This window comes from Gekko japonicus, unplaced genomic scaffold, assembly GCF_001447785.1.
Source record: "Gekko japonicus isolate JY-2015 unplaced genomic scaffold, Gekko_japonicus_V1.1 scaffold74, whole genome shotgun sequence".
NCBI lineage: Eukaryota > Metazoa > Chordata > Lepidosauria > Squamata > Gekkonidae > Gekko > Gekko japonicus.
Genome location: NW_015167059.1, coordinates 1,961,913 through 1,983,287, shown reverse-complemented (window position 1 = coordinate 1,983,287; position 21,375 = coordinate 1,961,913). Strand labels below are relative to the sequence as shown.

At 48.5% G+C, this 21,375-nt stretch overlaps 1 protein-coding gene across 2 annotated transcripts in view; it reads right to left on the bottom strand.

The window, feature by feature from the left end:
• Positions 1-21,375, bottom strand: part of ADGRL3 (adhesion G protein-coupled receptor L3) — a 643,333-nt gene that overhangs the window by 139,809 nt on the left and 482,149 nt on the right. For both annotated transcript variants that reach the window (XM_015412493.1, XM_015412494.1), the window contains exon 16: positions 18,665-18,885. In XM_015412493.1, coding sequence (XP_015267979.1) covers positions 18,665-18,885 — 221 coding nt within the window. The remainder of the gene's footprint in view (positions 1-18,664; positions 18,886-21,375) is intronic.

Here is a 21,375-nt window from a genome sequence, read left to right as displayed (position 1 = left end):
AAATTCTTGTTATTAGCTGTGACCACCATTTTAATAATTAAGATGATGTTTTAAATTTTAATGTTATTACATTAACTACAAGGCTCTTTTTGTAGAAAAAGCCCAGCAGGAACTCATTAGCATAATAGGCCACACCCAACAGCAGGAACTCATTAGCATATTATGCCACACCCCTGACAGCACAGCTCATTAGCACATTAGGCCGCACCCCCATGTTACCAGAAGTGTGGTTATCCAGCCACACCCACCTTTTGTTATTCTGTTTACCATGTTTGTTGTCAAAACCCAGGGCCTTTTTTTGTTGCAGGAACTCCTTTGCATGTTAGGCCACACACCCCTAATGTAGCCAATCCTAATGAGTTTCTGCTGTTGGGTGTGGCCTATTATGCTAATGAGTTCCTGCTGGGCGTGGCCAACTTGGGAGCCAGCTGGAACTCCGTTCCTGTGCGTTCCTGCCCAAAAATAGCCCTGATTAACTAATATATTTCTATAAATGACATGTTGTTACCCGCCCTGAGACCGCGTCTGGGAAAGGCGGGCTATAAATGTGAAGAGATAAATAAATCAACAAACTGCCATGTCCCAGTCCAGCGCCCAATTCAGAAGGGTCACCAAACAAAGGGGGAGGCAGAGCCCTCAGGACTCTTGAATTCCAGAGAGAAGCCCAAGAACTCGCTGAGGCAGAAGGGTTCAACATTTGCTGAGAAGGAACCATACAAGTTAACCCAGCAGGATCCAAGGGGCCAGAGGCTCCATGCTCCACTTCACCTCGAAAGATAGGACCCCTCCTCCCCCCAGATTGGAGCCATGGGGCCACATGGACTTTGCCACCGATATTAAACCCACAGTCTGCCCATTAAGGCCATCCGTAGGAAACATTTTGTCAACCACTGGGACCCAGGGTTACCAGCTCCAGGTCGGGAAACTCCTGGAGATTTGGGGGTGGCGCCTGGAGTAGGGTTGCCAAATCGTTCTTACCTCGCGGCGGGGGGCTCCCGTTTGGCGTCTTGAGCACGCGCCGCATGCACATCACCCGGATGTGACGTGATGACGCCGGGCACGCTAAGGGCGGGGCCACAGCCATTTGAGGGGAAAACTCTATGTTTTCCCCTCAAATGGCTGTGGCCCCGCCCCCAGCGTGCCCGGCGTCATCACGTCACATCTGGGTGACGTGCACGCCGGGGTGGGTTTTCCCCGGGGTCCGATTCCGCGGCGGCAGAAATTGGGCCTCCAAAGCGGGGGGAAATCCGCCCCCCAGGGGGAATTGGCAGCCCTAGCCTGGAGAGGGACAGGGATCTCTGTGGGGGACAATGCCATAGAGCCCAACTTCCAAAGCGGCCATTTTCTTCCGGGGAACTGATCTCTGTAGTCTGGAGATCATCTTGGAGGCTGGCATCCCTAGTTCATGTCCTTAGTTTGACTGTTCTCCTTGCTACGAAGATCCCTGCTGTGTGTTTTCGGAATTCGTTGTGGCTCCTGAACGCCGAACCAGGTCCGTGGCCAGGGCTTCTGCCTCGAAAGGAAGCTGACCTCCATTTTGGCGTATGAGCTTATCGTGCGGGGTGCTAAGCAAACAGTTGTGTGCTGGGGTCTCTAACCGCTGCTAGAGCAGCTGCCAAACATTGATCTCTTCTTCCTGGCTATTTAATACTCTGCTGGTGGGGCTCGGGCTGCAGCTGTTTCGGTATCCTGCTCAGTGGTTATTGGATTTCTTCTGCTGGAAGGAGGGATCTGAAGCTTCGTGTTTTCAATCAGTGCAACAATCTGCCGCCGTCCCTCCCCCCACCACCACCATAATATGGTGTCGTGCATGTGTTTCACATACAACCCGTTTGGTGATTACGTCTCTGTTTAGCCGAAGACTGGAGATATTTGCATTAATTAGTCTCCCTCCCCCCCTCTGAATTAGTTGGCATTCTAATCTGCCTGACAGAGTTTCTGCGTAACTTGTATAATCTTCTCCCAACCAAAGGTATCAATTTACCTGCATCTGACACTGCAAGTTTACATTCCTTAATTAAATCTGCATGGGAGATGTGCAGGGCAGAATTAGCCCGGGCCTTCTCTTCCCTGAGAGCCAAACTCAATGATAATGGGAGATGCACAAAGAGCCTCCTGATGGTGTCTCTGCAGAAATATGAGCCTGTGTCTGCGTGTGTGTCTGTCTATGGGTTGGTATAAATCTTTCCCTTCTATCCGGGACCAGTCATCCCAGACCCCGCTGGAGCCTGGTCAGCAGCCCGTTGTGCACGGGGCCAGGAAAGTCAGGGATGTGTCCGGGCTGGGGGGGTGAGCCACTGGCCCCGAAAGGAGGAAAGGACAGGTCGGGCCCTGCATGGGTCTGAGCGGATGAGCGGGCAGGAGGGTGGGCTCAGAACGAAAGGGGCTGCCTTGGCCGGGGGTGAAGACTGGGCAGATCAGGTGGAGCTGAGAGAAGAGGAAGACTGTGCCAGTTTGGTGTAGCGGTTAACTGGGAGACTCTAATCTGGGAGAACTGGGTTTGATTCCCCACTCCTCCACTCACAGTTGCTGGTGTGACCTTGGGCAAGCTGTAGTTCTGGCACAGCTGTTCTTGGAAAAGAGCAGTTCCTGTCAGAGCTCTCTCAGCCCCGCCTACCTCACAGGGTGTTTGTTGTGGGGAGGGGAAGTGAAAGGAGTTTGTAAACTGCTCTGAGACTCTGAATGCAGGGCAGAGTATAAATCCAATCTCTTCTTCTTCTCTTGGTCTCTCAGAGGGGAAGGTTTAGGGATAGAGAGAGAGAGCTGAGACTGTGTGAGCTGGAGAGAGGCATTCTGGTGTGACCAACCTCCCCCCCTCTTTCAGCTGTATCTGAGGCTTGCTAACCCATCGCAACCAGCTAAAAAACACATCTTGGAGCCTCAACTCCCTGGCTAACCATCGTGGAGGAGCCAGGATCTGACACCTTCCTATTTTCCCACCAAGACTGCCCCCTAAGCTGCTTTCCCACCCCAGAATATGGGTTCCATGCTGCTTTATGCTTGTGGGGATAAAAACAGCTGGGCGGGGGGGATTTTGAGCAGACAAATGGAAAGAAGGGGAAAGGGTTTAAGCATGATTATCGCTCCGGTGAACTTTGCAAACTCTCCCAGCTGCTTTTCAGTTACAAATAAATTTAGGACCCCAATCACACGTTTCCCACATATCATCTGGTTTGGCCTTGAGGTGTCGACATAATATTTAACTCCCCTGAATACAAAAAAGGATGAAAATGACTAACAGGAATCCCAGTAACAGAGACAACAGGCCTAAAATGCAAAACAACCTGTTTTTCACCTTGGAAGATGAATTGCAAGACGCGGCAATTCCTTTTTATCTTCAGTGGGAGGGTTGTCTTCATCTGCCGAGTACCTTGAAATTTTTGGATTGTTATGTGGGAAGCGTAAAAAAAAAAGCCGAAATTGCATATTCCCAGAAAAAGCATTTCAGAACGGTGACTGATGCGCAAAGATAAGATATTCTAATTCCTCCGAGAAATTTGCCTGATTCAGCCACCCCGGAGCCTGTATGATACTCTGCCCATGGATGCAAAGATATAGGAGCAGTGCAATCCAAGGCAGAATCATTCCATTCTACACCCCTTGGTTTCAATGGGCAACTGAAGTATCAGGGCGGCTGCAGGTAGTATAAGAAACATCAACCACAGTAAAAACAAATGACAGCTGTGTGTCTGTTCTCCCACCTCTCCTTACGACGTAAGAATAACATACTCCGTTGTCCTGGTATCATGGCACTGTCTTCTCTACCATGCCAGTGGCACTTAGTGATACAGAGCAAGGGGAGGGAAACCCAGGACTGTAGCCAGGAATTTTTCTATTTGGGGGTATTTAACTTTTTAAGGGGGCAGTTAATTTGCACGTGATTAAATCAATGGAGGCTCTGAGCCGGTTTCGAGCCCTTCCTTTCAAGAGACAGGGCAGCAAGCACAACAGTTCCTAGGGGAAAAACCAGCTCATTTCAATACCTTTTGAGTTTTCTTCCACAGGACAGGAAAGCTTAGAAAGGCACTCAAGAGTGGCACCTTCAGCACTTCTCCAATCACCCACCCCCTTTCTGCTAGTCCAGGCTTTGCTGTATACCACCTAGGTCAGTGATGGCGAACCTTTTAGAGACCGAGTGCCCAAACGGCGACCCAAAACCCACTTATTTATCGCAAAGTGCCAACACGGCAATTTAACCTGAATACTCAGGTTTTAGTTTAGAAAAAAAAAAACCCTCATACATTAACATAAGATGATCCAAACAAAGTAAGGAAAGCAATCCCAAATGCTTTCATTTACTTAAAATTATTTGGCAGAGAATTCGACACTTTAATGACGGTCTGGGCCTGGCTGGGGCGATGGCACGCGTGCCCACAGAGAGGGCTCTGAGTGCCATAGGTTCGCCACCACTGACTTAGGTCATGGTGAGTCTGTCAAAAGCCTCCCCATGAGCCTTTGAGAAACATCCAATTTATGCAAAACGTGTTTCCCAAAGGCTCATGGGGAGGCTTTTGAAAGACTCACCGTGACCAAGGTGGTATACGGCAGGACTGGGCTAGCAGAATGTATTGAGGGTACCACTCTTGAATGCCCTTCTAAGCTTTCTTGCTCTGTGGAAGGGAACTTAAAAGGCAATTAAATGCCCTCTGAGCTGACTTTTCCCAGTTCCCACAATGCCCCCCTCCTCAAACTTCCACAGAGGGAGGGAGGAGGAAGCTTGTAGTGCTCCCACCCTGGCCGCTGCCAGCAGAAGTCTCTCCTCAAAAATGTTTCTGGCATGGTAATTCGTGAGGTGGGACTTTTAACGTACCCACAGAGAGGGCTCTGAGTGCCATAGGTTCGCCACCACTGACTTAGGTCATGGTGAGTCTGTCAAAAGCCTCCCCATGAGCCTTTGAGAAACATCCAATTTATGCAAAACGTGTTTCCCAAAGGCTCATGGGGAGGCTTTTGAAAGACTCACCGTGACCAAGGTGGTATACGGCAGGACTGGGCTAGCAGAATGTATTGAGGGTACCACTCTTGAATGCCCTTCTAAGCTTTCTTGCTCTGTGGAAAGGAACTTAAAAGGCAATTAAATGCCCTCTGAGCTGTCTTTTCCCAGTTCCCACAATGCCCCCCCCCAAACTTCCACAGAGGGAGGGAGGGGGAAGCCTGTAGTGCTCTCACCCTGGCTGCTGTCAACAGAAGTCTCTCCTCAAAAATGTTTCTGGCATGGTAATTCGTGAGGCAGGACTTTTAACTAAGGGGGCAAGGCCCCCAAATGCCCCACTGTATCTACAGGCCTGGGGGAACCCCAAGCGCAGTCCTGTCAGGACATGGAAGAAGTTGTACTGTTACTAGATGCAGGGCTGACATTTCCCGTGGCAGCTGCGTGGTGCTGAGTTCCCACCCTGGAAGGTGCTTCTCACATTACCTTTTAGAACACACTGCAATCTGTAGTGTGGGAAAGGCCACGCAAAGCTTTTCTAATTCTGCTAGGGGAGGAAGCGCTGGCATTTGTGCCTGCAGCATTCTGCACGAAAGGCGAGAGTAAGCTTTCTTCGCTACTGACGTCTCTGCAGCGGGGAACGCCACGACTGTCACTTTCCACCTGCCACTTCGCTGCTGTGCGCACAAAGCCTGTGTTCCTACAAAGGTCCTGGCTTTGGATAGCATCTGTTAGTGTGAAGTGGTCCTAGTATTTCCCAGTCACCCTCTGGGTTGCTAAATTTAAACTGATGTTTCGGGGTCTCCAGGGGAAAGCGGGGCCAGAATCCAACAGGTTGTTCCATTTGCTACTCTCTACTTCTGGCCCCTATTCCTCCTGCCAATCCCACTAATTAGGCTTGAATCCCTGTTCTAGGGCCTTCCCAGCCTTTTCGGTAAGGTGTCCCACAAGTCCAAATATACTCGGAATGGTAACCCATCAAGGGCTGGCCCAAGGTTACTTTTTTGGGGCACCCTAAGGCAGACTATGACCTTGACACCCAGACCGATTTCACACAAGGGGAACGCCACGACTGTCACTTTCCACCTGCCACTTCGCTGCTGTGCGCACAAAGCCTGTGTTCCTACAAAGGTCCTGGCTTTGGATAGCATCTGTTAGTGTGAAGTGGTCCTAGTATTTCCCAGTCACCCTCTGGGTTGCTAAATTTAAACTGATGTTTCGGGGTCTCCAGGGGAAAGCGGGGCCAGAATCCAACAGGTTGTTCCATTTGCTACTCTCTACTTCTGGCCCCTATTCCTCCTGCCAATCCCACTAATTAGGCTTGAATCCCTGTTCTAGAGCCTTCCCAACCTTTTCGGTAAGGTGACCCACAAGTCCAAATATACTTGGAATGGTAACCCATCCAGGGCTGGCCCAAGGTTGGTTTTTTGGGGCACCCTAAGGCAGACTATGACCTTGACACCCAGACTGATTTCACACAAGAGCTGTGCCGCAGTCGCGCCTCCCTTTGCCCCGCTTCTATTGGTCAATTTCCCACTCGAAGCGGCCGGATTTTGACCTGCGGCTTCGCCCGATTTTCCCCGCGGTTTTGTGATCCTGTTTTTTGAGGATCACGAAACCGTGGGGAAAATCGAGTGAAGCCACGGGTCAAAATGCGGCCGTGCGGCTTCGAGTGGGAAATTGACCAACAGAAGTGGGGCAAAGGGAGGCGCGACCGCGGTGCAGCTCTTGTGTGAAATCGGTCCCATCTAGTTCAGCATTCCATTTTCAACAGGGGCAAACGAGATGTTTTTGAGAAACCAGCACACAAAGGGTGCTGCTGCCCCCACTAAGAACCCCAAGCAAGTGGCATTCCGACACACACGGTCTTTGCATACGGAGGTGACATTCCAGCCTTTGACCACCCTCTACTTCTCTGCAACTCCCTCAAATCCCCCATAAGATTTTAAGCAACTCACTGAAGTAACCATCAGGAGACGTTTTACTTGATCAACGTGTATATGCAGTGAAGAAAAAAAATATCAACTAATGTATGACATGGGGGATACTGTTTCCAGGGCCAGGTCTTGATTTCTAAACTACTAGAGAGAACCACGGAAAGGGCAGGGGCAGCCATTAGGGAAGGCTGGCCCGCAACCCACGTTCAGAGGTTTCATGACTCACTATTGGGTCCCAACCCACAGGCTGGGAAACACTGGTCTAGGGGGTTCTCAGGACCAATCCTCCCTCTAAGCTGAGGAGTCTTGTGAGCAAAAATTCTACTGTGAGCTACTGACACCAATGCTCCCTCTAAGCTGTGGAGTCCTGGAGACTTCCGGTTTATGGCGACATGCTGGCGGACGCATCTCACAGACCTCCCGGGGATGTGATCTGCGCACCAGCAGAAAGGAGGGGGGGCAACGGGTCGCTACCACCCCGGAGCCTTGGCAAAAGGCTCCTAGCCATGGGGCTTTCGAGGGGTGGCCTCTTTGCCAGCGCGCGCGTTGCTGTGAATATGAGGCGCTCCTCCACCCCTATGGTCCTTCCGCTGAGAGTCCGTATGGAACTAGAGCCACTGACCAGGACAAGTCTTGGAGATCGAGCGTTTTGAAGTATGCTGAGTGAGGTCGTATGACCAACAATGAACTGTGAGTCGGGTTAAAGTGAAATGAGAATTTTAAAACAAAGCTACCCCCCTGGGAACAGCGAAAAAAGTGAGCGGGGGAGGGGCCCCTCCCATACGCATGAACTAAACAATGAAATACTGAGGGGGGGAGCAGAAGAAAAAGCTGTGAAATCCATTTTGAGAGACTTACCAAAGCGTGGATAAGCGAACGGGCGTATTTCAGAGACTTTAGCAAGTTTTTATAAAAGTAAACAATCCATAAAGATGGCGGGGAAGAGGGCAGAGAAAGATAAACCAGCAAAAGCGAAACCAGCCAGGATCATGAGCCTTCGACCAGAAGAGACCATGGAGCTTTCCAAAATGTTGGCAGAGTCCTTGCGTCCTCTGCTGGACCAGATGACTAACATAGAACAACAGCTGATGAATCTAAACCAGAGTTTGGTAACTCAGCAGCTCCAATTGACTGAGACTTTAAAAATAACGGAGCAAACAGCTGAGAAGGTGAAGGAAATGGACGCCAACGCCAAAAAAGTTAAGAAAAAGGAGCAAAAGCTGGAAAAGAAACAAGCTTCGGAAGAAACACAACTTTTACAGCTGCAAATGGAGAAAGCAAATTTGGTTCTACGGTTTCAAGGGGTCCCAGAATCAAAAGGTGAGAATCTAAAGCAACTCCTGAGTGAAGCATTAGCCCCAGTTACAGATCTGAAAGTGGAGTATCTTGCAAGCAAAATGGATGTGGTCTATAGGTCCTATTCCGTGTCCATCAAAAAGAATAATCTGCCTGGGGAAATAGTAGCGAGATTCTCAAAGCGACATGTAAGGGATTCTATCCTGAAAGCAACAACAGGAACACCCTTGAAAATCGGGGACAACACCATCAGGATTCTAAAGGATATTCCATTTGAAATAAGACAAAAGAGAAAGAATATAAAGAATTTATCCTTTTTCTCTAAACAAACAGCATTGTTTACAGATGGATAATTCCAGAAGGCATCATTTTCAAAATACAAGACAAAAAAGAAAAGATTGACTCTGTTTTCAAAGCACGTGAGTTCCTGAGAGTCCGGCTCGGAGAACCGGCCGGGGTCGAGAAGGAAGAAGATGATGGCAAATCCAGTGGTGAATTGGACTCAGTGTCTTCCGACAAGGACTCTCTCTCTGACAAGGGGGCAGCTGCCCCCAAGCGTACATATAAATTGAGGATTAGACAATATAAGACAAAATGAAGACTGAAGGACTTTGAATTGTGCCTTTAAACTTTAGTTTTATTGGGGGATGCTCTGGGGACTCTCTTAAATGGTTAAAACATTTGTTAAAAAGATAAAAAATATAGCATAGGCGACTATGTTCAAAGTAATCTAGCATTTTAAGATTCACATTTGTACAAGCTGTTGTTATGATCTCCTATACATGGGGTTTTAGTTAGTTGTGGTTTTCTTTCCTTTCTCCTTAGATGTAGTCACCCATCCCAAATTTTTTCTTTGTAGTTGTAGTCTATTAGAAAATGCAATAAAAAATCCCCTCCGGGAGGCCAAATTTTTTTTTTAAAAAAATAAGCTCTGGAGTCTTATGAGCAAAAATTCTACTTTGTGAGCCACTGGCATTAAAGGTGTGAGCAAGTGATTTGGCTACTGCATAAATTGGTTTGCTCTGGAACAATCTTTCCTGAGCAAAGACAAAAATCTGTGAGCTGGACGCTAAAAATCTGTGAGCCAGCTCACACTAACTCGGCTTAGAGGGAACACTGACTGGCAACCTAAAGTCTACTGGCCAGTGAGTGAGCAATTTGGCTACAGCATAGAGTGAGCAATTTGGCTACAGCATAAATCAGTTTGCTTTGGAGCTATCCTCCCTGAGGTAAGACAAAAATGTGTGAGCTAGCTCACACTAACTCGACTTAGAGGGAACACTGCTCAGGAGATCTCAAGATCTGAGGCTGGCATCCCCAGTAGTGGGAACTGGTGGATTTAGCTCCAAGTGATGCTGGCAAATGCTGGAATCAGTGACTGGCGTGTTCGGGCTGCTGCTAACTTGAGTGTCTTCTGTGTAAAGTGGGGCATAACAGCCAAGACTAGGAAAGCCTTCTCTCTTTTTTTGCTTTCAGCATGTTGACAGTATTGAGAGCCAGTTGGCTCCGTAAGAGGTGTTAGATTGAGGAGAGGCAGGAGCGCCACAGTTCCCAAACACTTATTTCTTTATAGGCCTCATTTCCAAACAACAGAATCAATTCCGTCTGCACGCCCTGATCTAAGTGTGGGTGATGGTGGGCCCCCCCCCCAGCGAAAGCTGAACATCCTCTTCGGGCGCAAAGTGCAAATAAGTATCATGCTGAGGTGTGCTTCCTTAAAATCAAAATCGGCTCCGTAAATGGGCGGCCTGGAACAAAATCGATGGCACAGGTGCTATTCCGGGGAGGCAGGTGGGTGGGTTGGAGAAGAGAGCAGCATCAGAGGGCTGCAAGGGTCAAATGATTCAGCTTGGGAAGCAAAGTCGCAAAGAACTCAGATTTTTTACAGCTTTATGATGCCCCATATAAATGGCTCTTGCCAATCTAATGAGCAGGCCTTTCCATGTAAACTTAGAAGTGTGCATTTTGCATTCACCGAGCTGGGAAAATACCTGAAACATACCTTGCCGGTATTTTCAGGTATTATTTAAGCCGAATACAGATCCGAGTATCTGATTGGCAACTGTTATAGCTGAACCCAAATAAAAACCATATTTTTCGGCTTTTATTTGGGTATATTCAGCTATGCTGAATGGGCAGTGGAAGCTGAGAGTTTCGCGCCACCTCAGCTGGGGCTGGCTCCTCTTGTCGCTCAGTTTAAACTGAGCTGCAAGAGGAGCCAGCCCAGAAATGGTCAGGGCGGCGGGAGCTGAGAGCTCCCAGCCTAAATCACGCCACAGGAGAAGCTCTCCCAGCCAGGCCTGCGTGTGGCAGGGAGAGCCCTCCCAGCCAAGTCTGCTTGTGATGGGGAGAGACCTCCCCACCAATGCTCCCTCTAAGCTGCGGAGTCTTGTGAGCAAAAATTATATTTTGTGGGCTACTGGCATTAAAGTTGTGAGCGAGTGATTTGGCTACTGCATAAATTAGTTTGCTCTGGAGCCCTGCTTCCTGAGCTAAGACAAAAATGCATCACCCTGCCAACAAAAGTCCGCATGGTCAAAGCAATAGTATTCCCAGTTGTCATGTATGGCTGCGAGAGTTGGATTATAAGGAAGGCCGAGCGCCGAAGAATAGATTCTTTTGAACTATGGTGCTGGAGAAGACTCTTGAGAGTCCCTTGGACTGCAAGAAGATCAAATCAGTCAATCCTAAAAGAAATCAACCCTGACTGTTCCCTGGAAGCCCAGATAATGAAACTGAAGCTCAAATACTTTGGCCACCAAATGAGAAGGGAGCACTCACTGGAGAAGACCCTGATGCTGGGAAAGATTGAAGGTCAAAGAAGACAGGGAGGGCAAAGGATGAGATGGTTAGACAGTGTCATCGATGCAACGAACATGAAATTGAGCCAACCAGAGGACGGCGGAAGACAGGAGGGCCTGGCAGGAGCTGGTCCATGGGGTCGCGAAGAGTCGGACTCGACTGTGCGACTGAACAACAACAACAAGCTCGCACTAACTCAGCTTAGAGGGAACACTGCTCCCCACTGCATACAGATTCTGGAGCCAGCTTCTCCTGCAGCCACAAGGTCAAGCTGGCTTTCATTTTTTAATCGGTATTTTTCAGTTCACGTCTATTGGACTGGGGGGGAAATTGGGATTTTCAAAAAATCCCGGATCTGAATACCATACCGGTATTGGGATCTGGGATTCTTTGGAAATACCAAAACTTTTTCGAATTCAACAGATCCAAACCAAAAAACAGTGATTTTTTTTTTCACACCCCTAGTGAAAACACTGCACATATCTTTAGAATCACCGGCTTTCTTGCCAGCGGCTGGACCGGCTTTGTCAGTTCCAAGCATATGCTAATCATGTTCCATGCGTCGACATCCTTTTTTGCTTTTTAATTTCCTCGCCGCCACAATGACAACTGGGGTCTATTCAACCACGCTGTTCTTCCCAAATAATAACAGCTATAAAGGTCTGCTCTATTTTCTGCCTGAAAAGAAATCAAACCCCAAAGCTATCCCTGGTGTGTATTAAATGCACCCAATAAACAATCATTAGATGCCATTGGACCATAAAATTTGAAGAGCGCCAACTTATCACACTCTTTTGTGAATGCACGATAGTCTGCTTCCAAGGGCCATGCAGCTTCCCACGCCACGTGAGGCAAATCTTATTACGTACAGAAGTTGGCTGTGCACTTTCAAAAGGATGGAATCTGTGTGCCCCTTTAATATATCCCAATGTTCATGTTGCTCATAGGGGACTTAACAACCACTTGCATTTGGTAATTATTTCACACCGTTTAAATGGGATAAAAACGATGATAGAAGAAGCTGTTTTAAAGACTATGTGCGCACCAGGGAACTGAATGGCGTCAGAACATCAATTTTGGGCAAATTGCTCTCCACACTCCCCCCTGCCTTAGCCAATCACTACGGGCTACATGCTAGACACAAAGCGCATGTGCCAAAAGCCTAGACAGAGGCTGAAAAGCAACTTCAGAACAAGAGTTTGCAATGGAGACTCTGTGTGTGTGTGTGTGTGTGTGTGTGTTCATGCTTCGATTCCTAGAGAGGCTCTTCCTCCACCTCTAGTGCATTAGGGATTGCCCGCTTCCTTCCCTCTCTCTGTTATCTGTGGGTAGGGATGCTGTAAATCTAATGTCAAATGGGTTTAACGGCTGAACTTGTGTGTTCAAACATCACAGTTCGCCCAGACTCTGATCAGAACTGAATGTGAATGCCTGTCAAAAAGGTTTGCATCCCACCCACCCTCAATGGAGCATGCACCAAAACACTGCTGATCCTGACCAACAGCCATTAACATGGCCAAGGACTTCTTTAGATTAACAGTATTAATTTATGACTGATTTTCATTATTTGGGACTGATTTAACTACTTAGGGCTGAATTCATACAGCAAGCCACTCTCTCTCCTCTGCTATGCCACCAGAGGGCTTTTGGAGGTATTCTTAAAAACTGGTAACTACTATTGCAAATGACAGTAACACCTTTCCCCTTATAACTTGGAAAGAAAAAAAGGACAGAGTCTTACTTTTATTTTTAAACGGAAGTTGGGCATTCAGAGCTTGCTCCAATGGATTGTCAGAACGTTAATTTGCAATAGTACCATGGCAATTCCTGATTATTTTAAAAAATCTGTGAAAAGCACTCTAGTGGTGCAACGGGGAAAACGGCCACCAAGAGTGCAATAAAAGCCAGATGTGCTGCACTATGCTGTTAGAAAGGAATATGGTGAAACATTCCATCGAACACCCATCTATAGGCTGATGAATAGTCGAACAGTCAAAAAACTGGCTCTCTGAGAACAGGACATGGGCCAAACTGGTAGGGTTTGGGGCATTCCAGGGTCTTCCTGGCTCTTCTTTAAATGTGTGAAGTGGGGTGGGTGGGAAAGAGCTTCCAGGGGGCCACAGTGTCTCAGGATTCCTGCAAACTGCCATGTAGGCAACAGGCTCTCACCATCCATGGTTTTGGCCTGAGCTGGCCTCACTCTCCACCCAAAGAGTGATTAACACATGGAATTCACTGCCACAGGAAGTGGTGGCGGCTACAAGCATGGACGGCTTCAAAAGCTAATTAGATAGGCATATGGAGCAGAGGTCCATCAGTGGCTATTAGCCACAAGGTATAGATAGGGACTCTGGGGCAAGTCATGCTCTGTCTTCTTGGTGCTTGGGGGGGGGTCAACAGTGGGAGGGCTTCTAATGTCCTGGCCCCACTGGTGGACCTCCTGATGGCACCTGGTATTTTTGGCCACTGTGTGACAGAGTATTAAACTGGATGGGCCTTTGGCCCAATCCAAGATTAGCGTCTCTTATGTTCTTATGTTCCACTGTTTAAAGCAGCCCTTCTAAAGCTGCAAAAGACATTGAAAACTTGAACTAGGTCGCTGTAGCCTGGCATCCACTGTTGAGCTACCCAGTCACTGAGTGGGCCGTGGGAATCACAGGTCTGTTGAGAGTAAGAGGTAAGGGACGGGGGCTCCAGGTCCCTTTGCCGATGGCTTCGATACTGGGAGTTTTCACGAGAGCGCTCTCACATGAGACATAATGGATTTGCACCCAAGTCAGCATCCAGCATGCCAGGGACCTGGAACCAATTTTATAGACACAGCCATGAAACACTTCCAAGTTCTACTTACTTCTTTTTCACATAGGAGTGTCTTGGAAGAGCAAGGCTAACCTCACTGATTCCAGCACAGCTAAACAGCAAAGAGACAGCTGGAGAAAAGGGGGTATTCCTACGGACGTCCAAGGCTGGCTCAAATTATTTTGCCTCCTTGATCAAGGTGCACTTATCCCCACCTGGGCTTGCATTGCCACTACCTGGTGGTGGTGTGAATACAGGACACACAGACACACACACACACACACACGCTGGTCTCTTCTCATGCCACTGATGTCTGGGACTGAGCTGATTCTTTTCAGTGCATCTGGCATCATTATCCCGACACGCTTCTCCTCACATTTGGGACTCAAAAGGGGTTGAAATGTTATTCTCCTTTCCCTATGAGGAAAGGTTAAGGCGCTTAGGGCTCTTTAGCTTGGAGAAACGACGACTGAGGGGTGACATGATCGAGGTTTATAAGATTATGCATGGGAAAGAGCAGGTAGAGAAAGAGGTACTTTTCTCCCTTTCTCACAATACAAGAACTCGTGGGCACTCCATGAAATTGCTGAGCGGTCGGGTTAGAATGGATAAAAGGAAGTACTTCTTCACCCAAAGAGTGATTAACACGTGGAATTCACTGCCACAGGAAGTGGTGGTGGCTACAAGCATGGACGGCTTCAAAAGGGAATTAGATAAGCATATGGAGCAGGCGCCCATCAATGGCTATTAGCCACAAGGTGTAGATAGGGGCTCTGGGGCAAGTGATGCTCTGTCATCTTGGTGCTTGGGGGGGGGGTCAACAGTGGGAGGGCTTCTAATGTCCTGGCCCCACTGGTGGACCTCCTGATGGCACTGGTATTTCTGGCCACTGTGGGATACAGAGTGTTGGACTGGATGGGCCTTTGGCCTGATCCAACATTGGCATCTCTTATGTTCTTATGTTCTCTTTTACCACATGGCAGCCCTGTGAAGAAAGCCGGAGGCCTCCTGCTGCGGCGCAGGATCCTAAAAGTTCTGCTTTGACGGTGGCTTCGTTAATAATGCTGTTACTAATACATTCTGAGTATTCACAGCTGTAAACGAGGGAGGCAATTTGCTGCACTGTGCAGAATAAACGCTTCCGTCACTGCTTGTTTGACTGAAAGCTCTGCTGGCTTCATCAGCCCCGTTTCAGCTTTTCAGCAGAAAGACCGGCTAATAACAAATTAAGCATGGCACTCTCTTTTGGAACTAGAGGGCACAGACCCTGATAAATAGGCTGGATTCATTGCAGAACGAACGCCGGGCACTCTGCAGCCTCTCAGTTCCCTGGCTTCAGCACAGTGGTCAGACTTTGGGCCTTTGTTCTCACTGAGAGAACAGATCAAGGTCTGGCCTGCCCCACTTCAGACTATAATCAAGAGCACATGACAGCTAAATGCTCCTCTAGATTAAAAAAAAATCAAAACAAAACCACAACTCCCTTAACATAAAAAATTAGCATGCCAAGAAGGGAACCCTCCTCTCTGAGATGCTGACTTTCTAAGTGCGGGGAATTCTGTCTGTGTGTGTGTGAGAGAGACAGAGACAGCTTTCAGTCATATGATTCCACCAGCACTCTCAAGAGGTGCAGCCCAGACACGGTCTGATTGCCTCTATAAGAGTCAGGCCTTTATCTGAATTCAGGAGGACACCGAATGCCATTTTTGGGTTAATTTTTTTTTCTTTTTTGCATCTTGTCTCATTATACTGGCATGGCCGGCGCTCCCAATTTCATTGCTATTTTTATGTAACTTGCATGCCTTCTATTATTCAACCGATGTAATGATAATGTTGAAAAATGCATTTATTTTAATGGGGGGAAAGAACCGATGCCAAGAAGCAGATAATGGCATGAAAATAAGGAGTGGCGGGTTCAGTTTGCACAAGAGAAATGGAAACAAGGTGAAACGGGAGGGATGAGGAATCTGATAGCCTCCATCGTCTGCATTTCGTTCCCAGGCCAGGAGAGTTTTCTTGGCAAGCCCGTTCTTCTTCTTGAAGAAATTCTAGAGCAAACTCAGCTGTCCAAACACGTCACGTAGTTGCCAGTGGACCCCCATCCCTTCCTGGACCTGACAGACAGTGGCATCAGCCCCAGCGAGGATCCCATCTTATCTCCTGTGCCACAGATGGAAGCAACCTGAACCCTTTAGTGCAGCAGTGCCCTCTTCAGTTGCTGGCAAACAGGCCCCTTGGGCAAGGCAGCCTCCGTGGGCTATTTCAGCCTAGAAGTACCAGAGATGCCAAACAAGAATTCTCTCATGTCGCCTCCGGCCTTCTATGCTAGGAGGTTTTGGGACAGTGGCAACCCCTTGAGAGCCAGTGTGGTGTAGTGGGTAAAGAGCAGTAGACTCTAATCTGGAGAACCGGGTTTGATTCCCCACTCCTCCACATGCAGCCAGCTGGGTGACCTTGGGTCAGTCACAGTTCTGTCAGAGGTGTTCTCTCAGAGCTCTCTCAGCCCCACCTACCTCACAGGTGTGTCTGTCGCAGGGAGAGGAAGGGGAAGGCGATTGTAAGCCGCTCCGAGACTCCTTTGGGTAGTGAAGGGTTGGGTATAACAATCAACTCTTCTAGTTCTTCTTCTCTGCTTGTGTCAGGACAGGGGCAAATGTCCAGCCTTGCCACCCTCTAGAGCCAGACCTGGTTGCAGTGATGTCCTATTCTCCCAGCACAAGCCATTTTCTGATTCTGTCAGCATGTAATTTACCGCCCCCTCCACCCAGCCCATTGACGGCTCTGTGGAATGCGGCCATCCAATAGATCTGCCATTTGACATCACCAGTGACAAACGATGAAGCCCCTCCTCCCACGCCTGCACCTTTTTGTGATCTTCTGAGTATTCCCCCACCATAGGTCAGCCCTCATGTAACCCTTTCAAAATAAGCAGTGAGCACCAGCAATGCTATCTGCTCTGCTTAGAACGATGCTGGCTCATTTTACGAATTATTGTTTGCTTGTCATCACATTATATTTTGTTTTATTCAGTTCTTTCAAAACCACGTCTTTTCTTTCTCCCCTCCTAGAATAGGCATTTAGCCTGGTTTGTTTGTTTTTAAGTGGCAAACATTTCTACTCTTGCCACATCCCCCCCCCCCCCCCCCAAGCTAGGCCAACCAGAGTGTACGGGCTCTGAGAGAACTGTGACTGATCCAAGGCCACCCAGGTGGCTTCGTGTGGAGGAGCGGGGATTCAAACCCCATTCTCCAGATTAGAGTCCGCCGCTCTTACCACTACCACCTGGTAGTTTTGGCCACTGTGTGACAGAGTGTTGGACTGGATGGGCCATTGGCCTGATCCAACATTGGCTTCTCTTATGTTCTTATGGGAAGAGGCCGTGGCTCCGTGGTACAGCATCTGCTTGGGGTGCAGGTTCAATCCCCACCATCTCCAGTTAAGAGGACCAGGTAGTAGGTGATATGAAAGACCTCCATATGAGGCCAGAGTAGATAACACTTACCTTGATGGCCCAACGGTCTAATTTGGTATAAGAAGAAGAGGAGATTGGATTTATACCCCCCTTCACTTGGGAGTCTCAAAGCGGTTTACAATCTCCTTTCCCTTCCTCTCCCCACAACAGATACCCTGTGAGCAATGCTCCCTCTAAGCTGTGGAGTCTTGTGAGCAAAAATTCTACTTTGTGAGCAGCTGGCATTAAAGTTGTGAGCGAGTGATGTGGCCACTGCTTAGCTCTGGAGCCCTCCTTCCTGAGCTAAGACATAAAACTGTGACCCGGAGGCTAAAAAATGGTGAGCTAGCTCACACTAACTCAGCTTAGAGGGAACACTGCCTGTGAGGTAGGTGGGGCTGAGAGAGCTCTCTCGAGGATTGCTCGTGAGAGAACAGCTCTGAGAGAACTTGTGACTGACCCAAGGTCAGACCAGCAGCTGCATGTGGAGGAGTGGGAAATCAATCCCAGATTAGAGTCTGCCGCTCAGTTGATAGACTATTGTAGATATTTAGAGTTTTAGTAATTTTGTAACTAACATATGCAGATCAAATGCAGTTTTATATTTAAATATTTTATATATATTATTGGTACCCTTTTGTATTGTTTGTAATTGGGCTGGTGATATACCGAATAAACTGAAACTGAACTGAACTGAGTCTGCCGCTCTTAACCACTACACCAAACTGGCAGCTTCATGTATTCACGTGTGTCACTATTTGACATTGTAATGTTACTTTAGCCAGGACTTTTTTTGTAGAAAAAGCCCAGCAGGAACTCATTAGCATAATAGGCCACACCCAACAGCAGAAACTCATTAGCATATTAGGCCACACCCCATGTCTTCTTTTGGCTTGCCCGGGCAAGCCAGCCCTTGGACAGGCTGGGGAAGGCACAGGAAGGCATTTAAATCCCTCCCCGATCTTTCCAGGCCCCCCCCGGCCCACCCGCCTTGGAGTCGCCGGGGAGGGTCGCTCTCCAGGCCTTCCCTCTGTAGCCACGCACGCAGAGGTTTTGGCTGTAGTGGGCGTGGCCAACTGTGAAGCCAGCCGGAACTCCGTTCCTGTGCGTTCCTGCCCAAAAATAGCCCTGACTTTAGCGTACTGGAAGTGAACTGGGATTCATATGAGTCCGGTACTAGGAATGACAACATCTGGGGCTTTTAAAAGTTCATCTGGAAAGGGTTCTCTTAATATGATCAGACCAATGTTCCCTTGGCCAGTGCTTCTTAGAGCCACCCTAGGCCCCTCGCTCAGGGAGCCCCCCACACACACACCTGACCCCAAACAAAGTCACACAACTTGCTCTGCCCTGTGAGTGGAACTCCCAAAATGTGTTTCAATGTGGCCTCTCTCTCTTTTTTTAAAAAAAATCCCCCAAATCACAACTTGGGTGCCAAACGGAACTCACACTTTATCTGTGCCGTAACTTCTGTAGTCTACTGCTGCTGAAACAGCCACAATCAGAGCAGGCATCCCGTAGCCAACCAGGTAGAAGTATTTCCTTCGCGAATGTTCGCTCTCGAAGACCTCCACCAACATGATGTAGAGCTGGACTCCCTCCAAAAACATCCAGGTGAAAGCAGCGAGGAAGAAGAAGTGCAGGAGGGCAGCGAACACAGCACAAGCAATCTGGGAGAACAACAACGAGGACAAAATCACAGCTGACAATTAATCAGTTCAACCCTGAATGTGACATCAATCCAGTGTGTGCGAGTGGCCAAAAGAAAAGAAGATTCCATGCCAGGGATTAATTGGAAAGGGACTGAAAGTAACACAGTCAATCTCTTAACAGCCTTATCTAAATCTATGGAGAAGCCATCTTTGGAATCCTGTGTGCAGTCCCGTCTGAAAGAATGTACCGCAACGCTGGAAAAGGTATGGAAAACGAAAACGAAAATGGCCATCTAGAGTTTGAGTCCAGCAGTTTAGAGACCAGCAAGGTTTTCAGGGTATAAGCGTTCGAGAGTCGAAGTTCCCCTTGACAGATATTGGACGTAGGGAGCTTTGATTCTCAAAAGCTAACCCCCTGAAAAATTTTGTTGGTTCCTAAGGCGCTACTGGAACCTAATCAGACTGTTCTACTGCGGAGCAACACGGCTATGCTGTGAAACAAAAATGACCAAGGAGCTGGAGCCCCTCTGAGAAAAAGCGGTAGTGTTTAATTTAACAGAGCTTTTGTCTGAAACGTTGAAGGTTACTATTAGAGTAGGGTTGCCAAGTTGAAAAAGCTGCGGACCGGGGAACTCCTGGTCCGCGGCTGGAGCGTGCGCCGCACACACATCACCAGAAAGTGACGTTATGACACCGGGGATGCTGGGGGCGGGACCATGACCATCGGATGACCGTGGCCCCACCCCAGCGTGCCCAGCGTCATAACGTCACTTCCTGGTGACGTGCATGCCAGGGTGGGGCTCCCCCCGGGGCCCGATCCGCCGGCGGTGGGGAACGGGCCTCTGGGGCGGGGTTTTCCCCGGCCCCTGGGGGGACTTGGCAGCCCTATATTAGAGTTACGCACGGCCTCATGCCTTGCCATTTTGTGCTCGCTCTGCCTCTTGTGGAAGCCATTTTGTGGTTGGCTCCACCTTCAGTGTCAGCCATTTTGTAACTGCGGCCACTGCCCTGTGTCAGAATTCAAAATGAGAATTTATAATATTTATAATGAGAAATCATTTATAAAGGGAACTAGGCCTATCTATGGTGTAGCAGAAGTCTACTGGCAGTTATCACATACTTCCTGACATACTGGTCCCACTGAACTCAAAATCTGTTCTGCTGCTTCAGACCAAAATGGCTGCCCACCTGGATCTATTCTGAAACAAGATGTTCATTTTTAAAAGGCACCCTGTTAAACAGGGCTTTTGCCTGAAAGACTGAAGGTTTATTTTAGTGCTATGCTTGCTTTGCCTTCAGTGTCAGCCATTTTGTGGCTGGCTCTGCCTTCAGTGTCAGCCATGTTGTGATTGTGGCCACTACCCCGTGTCACAATTCAAAAAAGTTTCAAAGGCTGGGGACCCTGATCTAGACTAGGGTTTCCAGGTCTGGGTTGGAAAATACCTGGAGACTTTGGGGGTGGATCCAGGAGAGGGCGGGTTTGGGGAGGGGCCTCAGCATGGTAGAATGCCATGGAGTCCAACCTACAAAGCAGCCATTTTCTCCAGGGGAGCTGATCTCTGTCAGCTGGAGATCAGTTGTAAAAGCGGGAGATCCCCAGGCCCCACCTGGGGGCTGGCAACCCAAATCTAGACTGGTATCTTGCCTGCAATGGTAGCCAGCCAGATGCTTCTTGGAAGCCAATAAGTATGGCTAGAAGAGCATTATTCCTCCCCAAATGGTATTCAGAAGTACACTGTTTCTGAAGCTGGAGTATCCAAGCCTAGCTGTCACAGCCAATAGCTCCCGATAGACTTGTTTTCCATCAAACAGGGAGATGTTTTACTGCAGGACCAGTGCAAAGAATAAGGGTTCAGTGTAGGAGTGTGCAGGGTTTTTTTCTTGGTATTTTTTTGGTTCAGGTCTATTGGACCTGAGAAAACTCAGATCCCAATACTGGTAAATTATTTGAATCCGGGATTTTTTTGGAAATCCCAAAATTTTTCAGGTTCAATAAACCTGAACCAAAAAATACGGAGGGAAAAAAAGCGGTGGCAAAGCTGCAAAAAACAGCTGAGAAGTGGCACAGCTGGGGCTCTTTCGAGCAGCCCCTTTAAACTGGACTGACCAAAAGAGCCCACAGAGCACATAATCCCGCAGGGAGAACTTTCCCCACCAGCTCAGCTGAGGCTCCCTTGGGCACTGCAGTATAAACCGGACTGCCCAAAAGAGCCCACAAAGTGGCTGATCCTGCAGGGAGAACTTTCTCCACTGGCTCAGCGGGCTCTTTTGGGCAGTGCGGTTTAAATGGGACTGCCCAAAAGAGCCTGCAAAGCAGCTGATCCCATGAGGAGAACTCTTCCCGTGGGCTCAACTGGGGCTCTCTTGGGTATTTCGAACTGCCCAAGAGAACCCCAGGTGAGCCAGCAGGAAGAGCCCATAGGAAGAGTTCTCCCTGATGGATCAGATGCTTTGTGGGCTCTTTTGGGCACTCTGCTTTAAGCCGAACTGCTCAAGAGAGCCCCAGCT